Source organism: Sapajus apella, unplaced genomic scaffold, assembly GCF_009761245.1.
Source record: "Sapajus apella isolate SASKATOON/1434 unplaced genomic scaffold, GSC_monkey_1.0 scaffold206, whole genome shotgun sequence".
NCBI classification, from domain to species: Eukaryota; Metazoa; Chordata; class Mammalia; order Primates; family Cebidae; genus Sapajus; species Sapajus apella.
The window spans coordinates 556,445-561,406 of NW_022437146.1; the positions used below are offsets into that span (position 1 = coordinate 556,445).

Consider the following 4,962-nt stretch of genomic DNA (forward strand, 5'->3'; position numbering starts at 1 on the left):
AAGGCTGTGGGTATCCCTCATCAAAGGTTAACTGAGCAGCCACCATGCACCAGGCTCTGTGAGCAAGACATGGGGTCTCTGGATGGGAAACGGGAAACGGACACCTGGTCCCATGCTGAACCGTGGCTACGGTATTCCCAGAGCTGTGTTGAAAACCTGCCAGGCATCCTGGCCAAAGGTCATTTCAGGCCGGCGGGTCAGAGGCATGGGTGGACATGGATAAGCAGGGTGTACGGGTGTGTTTATAGTGACTAAAGTTTACAGGGGGCTGGGCTTTATAGCAACTAAAGCTTATAGCAGGACTGCCGTGTACACACTGTAACTCCGTGTGTCCAGTGTCCTGCTGACCCGTTCCACAGCCGTCACCAGAAAGCTATCCCCTGGGGCCAGCAGCATCCAGAAAGGGGGTACCTGGGGCTGCAGAGACAAGCTCATAGGCAGAGCAGGGCAAGAGCCCATGGGCAAAATGGCAGTGGCTGCCGGTGGGCTCGGAGCTGGTGCAGGCATCTCACATGGCACCGTGATGTCTGCTGTGGTTGCAGAAGTTCCCAAGCCACCTGATAACAGACTGTGGGTATTGGCCAAAGTGGTACGTCACTGAGCAAGGTCTGGAGCTTGCAGTGGCCCGACCCTCTGAGGCAATGCCGTGTCCTTGCCAAGGATGGACAGACTGACCAGTCACACGACCCCACGGTCCTGAAGGCAGGATGTCCCCAAGGCATGTGCCACCCACACGTCTGGAGGCCCTGGGCCCTGCCAGGGCTGAAGTCCCACGAAAGGTCTCCTGGGCTCATATGGCCACTGTGGGGGGTGGCAGGCCACAGTGTTGGCGTTTGCAAAGTAGTGAGGCGCTCCCCTGCCTCTGCCCGCTGGGCCATCTGAGGCAGGACTGTAGATGGCTTCAGCAGGCTCCATCTCTTCCTCTTCCCTCCGGTCAGCACTTTTCATGTCTTCCCCAAAATAGAAGATCTGCAGATTTAAGCATGTCAGGCAGCTGTGAGAGCCTGGAGCTCCCCACCCCGGTTAGACTGTTCTCCAGCACAGCCACCTTCTCAGTGCGCTGAGAAGAGCCAGCCTTCTGCCCCAGAGGGGTGTTCTGCAAGTCCCTGTGGCTCAGCCCTCAAAGTCCATTGCTATGGATCATTTCCAACCGTCACTCGGACGTGTTAACATGCCAAGCAAGAAGGAGGTGGGGTGTGTGCCCCACTGTCTGGCATAAAAATATGGACTGGGAGTCCCTGTCCCTGGGACATGCATCTTGACTGCCCACAGAGGCAGCCACCAGCTCAGCCTCTTCTCCTCATCCCCATGACTGTGGCTTGATTCCGCCACCACCCCACTGTGGGCTGCCCAGGCTCCCAGGAGGCTGATGACCTGGGTATCTCTGAAGCCTCTTGGCCCTGACCTGGTCCCAAGCAGCCCTCAGGCCCCATCTCTGCGCGAAGACTCACCTTAGAGATTTCCATCTCTCTTTTTCTGTTTGGTTCTCTGGGCTTTCACTTTCATAAGAAGCCAAATAAAGACCTAGACAGAAAATGAAGTGAAATTTCACGTTATTATGGTTGATAATAGCCTGTTCTACACCCAGAGAACACGTTAGAACACCCTGTTCTAACCTGTTCTACACCTGCTTTTTGCTTTAAAATTAGACTTCTTGTTTGGGAATAAGTATACATCCAATGCGGCTGTAAGAAATAACGCAGATTCTGTGGACCCATCACCCACATTCCCCCAGTGGTAACCATGTGCAAAAGTATAGTAGTGTGTGTCACAGCCAGGACACTGATGCCACACAGTTGGGACACAGAGCATTTCCATTCCACCAAGGGCTCGGTCACCAGAGACCCACGTGCTGCCCTCTGATGGCCACACGCACTCACCTCCCACCCAATCTCTTTCCTAAGTCCTGGCAACCACCAATCTGTTCTCCTTTCTTTATCATTTCAAGGATGTTCTATAAATGGGTCATATGGGATGTGATGCGATGGGCCTGCATCCCTGGGCACAACTCTGGGGATGTGTCCACGCTGCAGGGCACACCAATCGCTGACAGCATGTGGTGTGGACAGACCGCAGTTAGTTTAACCACTTTTCCTCTGAAGGACTTCCAGGGTGTGTTTCTAGTTTTTGGCTATAACAAATAGAACTGTAATAAACATTCGTGTATGGGCTTTTGCTTTTATGTGAAACTCACTTCAAATGATGTATAAATATGTGAGTCTTCATTTCTCTAGAATAACTAACTGCCCAAGAATGCAATGGCGGGGTGATATAATAGTGGCATACTTGGAATAAGAAGCTCTTTGTCTAGTCCTATATTCTGAGGATTGTCTCTTGCTTTTCCCTTCTAAAAGTTGTACAGGTTTATATTGTACATTTCAGTCTGTGATCCATGTTGATCTAATTATTTGTATAAGGTGTGAGGCTTGTGCTGAGGTTCATGTTTTGCTCTGTGGATGTCTGGATGCTCCGGCATTGAAGGGCTAGCTTTCCTCCATTGAATTTTTTTTTTTTTTGGTCAAAAATCACCTGGTATATTTGTGTGGGTCTCTTTCTGGGTTCTCCATTCTGTTCCATTGATCCATGCATCCATCCCTCCCCTAATACAGTGCTGCCTTGATGACTGTAGCTATACAATATCACCCTTAACATCAGGTAGACTCATTCCTCCCACTAATCCTTTTCAAGATTGTTTTAACAATTATAGTTCCTTTGCCTTCCATACAAATTTTAGGAGAATCTCATCTCTTAGGATTAAGATAGAATTGCATTAAATCTGTACTTAAATTCTGGGAGGAGAATTAATACCTTTGCTATGCAGTCCTCCTGTTCATAAACATCCATTTATCTACATCGTCCTTGATTTCTTTCATCAGCATTGAGTAATTTTTAGCGTACACATCCTGTGCATGCTTCGTTAGATTACACCCACATATTTCATGTTTGAGGGATTGTAAGTGGTATTATAATTTTAGTTTCAGTGTGCACATGTTTATTGTTCATATGTAGAAACACGGTTGATTTTTGCATGTGTGTCTTGTATTCTGTAACCTTGCTGAAGTCCCTTATTAGTTCTAGGAGTTTTTATAGATTCCTTGGAATATTTTTTTCATTATCATCTGCAATTAGGGACAGTGTTAATTATATTTTCTGATCTGTGTGCTATTTCCTGTTCTTGCCTTACTGCACTAACTAGATCTTCCATCACTGTGTTGACTAAGAGTGGGGAAGAGTGAACATCCTTTCCTGTTATTGGTGTTAGGAGGAAAGCATTAGATCTTCCACTGTTAAATATAAAGTTCGCAGAAGGGTTTCTGTAGGTGCAACTTATCATGCTGATAAATTCCCTTCTATTACAATTTTCTGAGACTTTTCACCATAAATGCGTGTAGAAATTTGTCAAATGCCTTTTCTGCATTGATTAATATAATCATGTGTCTTTTCTTCTTTAGCTGTTTAGTATAGTGAATTACACTGATTGAATTTCAAATATTGAACAGCTTCCCATCCTTGGAATGAACCCACTTAGTCATGAAGTATAATTATTTTTACATACTGCTGAGCTCTATTTGCTTATTTTTTTAAGGGTTCTTGTGTCTATATTCATGAGGAATATTGGTCTATATTTTCTTTTTTTGGAGTACTGTCTTTGATTTTAGTATCAGGGTAATACTGGCGCCATGGTTTGAATATTTGTGCCCCTGAAAAATTCATTTTGAATTTTTCAAAATGATTTTTGAAAAATTGTAATTCCTAACGCAACACTATTAACTAACAGGTGGGGTCTTTAGGAGGCGATTGCATCGTAAGGATTCCACCCTCACAGATGGGATTGGTGCCCTTATAAAAGGGCTGGAAGGAGCCAGTCTGGCCCCTTTTTGCCCACCTGCCATATGAGGACACAGCACCTGCCCCTTCTGCTATGTGAGGGCACAGCAAGAAGGCTCCACCTTGGAAGCAGAGAGCAGCTTCCAGAACTGTAGGAAAGAATTTTTTTTTTAACTCAGTGGTAAGAAAATGTCTGTTGTTTATAAATTACCCAGTCTAAGGTACTTTGTTATGGCAGTTCAAACTGACTAAGACAACTGGCTTCATAAAATGAATCGGGAGGCTCCCTCCTCTTCCACTTTCTGGAAGAGATTGTGCAGAATTGGTGTTAATTCTTTAAGCATTTGGTAGAAATCTCCAGTGTAACCATTTGAGCTTGGAGACTTCATTTTTGGGAGTTTTAAAATGATAAATTCAATTTATTTAACAGTTATGGGACTATTCAAATGATCTCTTTTATGTCAAATTGTGGTAATTTGTGTTTTTTTGAGGAAATAACCCATTTCATTTAAACTGTCAAATTCATGTGTGGAGTTGTTTGTCATATTCCTTATTATCTTTTCCATGTCTGCAGTCATTAGTGATATCCTGTTTTACTCCTGGTACAGTAGTCCCCTATTATCTGTGGGGGATACATTCTAAGTCTTCTGTGGTTGCCTGAAACTGCAGATAGTATGGAACCCTGTATATACTGGCCTTGGATCCCTTTTCCATCTTAACTAAGCACTCATCAGGCGACATGGCCATAACTTTTGCAGTTTGAAATGTAATGGCAAAACTAGCAAGAATTTCTTTCTTCAAAATGTGATGGATAAGTTTGTTCTTACTGTAGATCTTAGCAATCTCAGCATACAATATTTTCCCCCTCAATTTGAGAACTTTCACCTCATCTTTTTTAATTTTTATTTTTAGATTGATTCCTGGGTGGATCACCTCATCATTTAAAGGAAGCACTTTATAGCTTCTCTTTGGCATATCTGAATTGCCTGCATCACTACTCATGTACTTTGGGGCCATTAAGTAAAAGAGGCCGGGCGCGGTGGCTCACGCCCGTAATCCCAGCACTTTGAGAGGCTGAGGCGGGTGCATCACGAGGTCAAGAGATCGAGACCATCCTGGTCAACGTGGTGAAAC

The 4,962-nt window shown here is 44.7% G+C and overlaps 1 protein-coding gene across 3 annotated transcripts in view; it reads right to left on the reverse strand.

Annotated features, from left to right (window-relative positions):
• Window positions 1-220: 220 nt before the first annotated feature.
• RASGEF1C (RasGEF domain family member 1C) overlaps window positions 221-4,962 on the reverse strand; it is a 98,739-nt gene continuing 93,997 nt past the window's right edge. For all 3 annotated transcript variants that reach the window (XM_032270256.1, XM_032270257.1, XM_032270255.1), the window contains exons 13-14: window positions 1,452-1,524; window positions 221-969 (exon numbers count right to left, since the gene is read on the reverse strand). In XM_032270256.1, coding sequence (XP_032126147.1) covers window positions 945-969; window positions 1,452-1,524 — 98 coding nt within the window. In that variant the 3' untranslated portion in view covers window positions 221-944. The remainder of the gene's footprint in view (window positions 970-1,451; window positions 1,525-4,962) is intronic.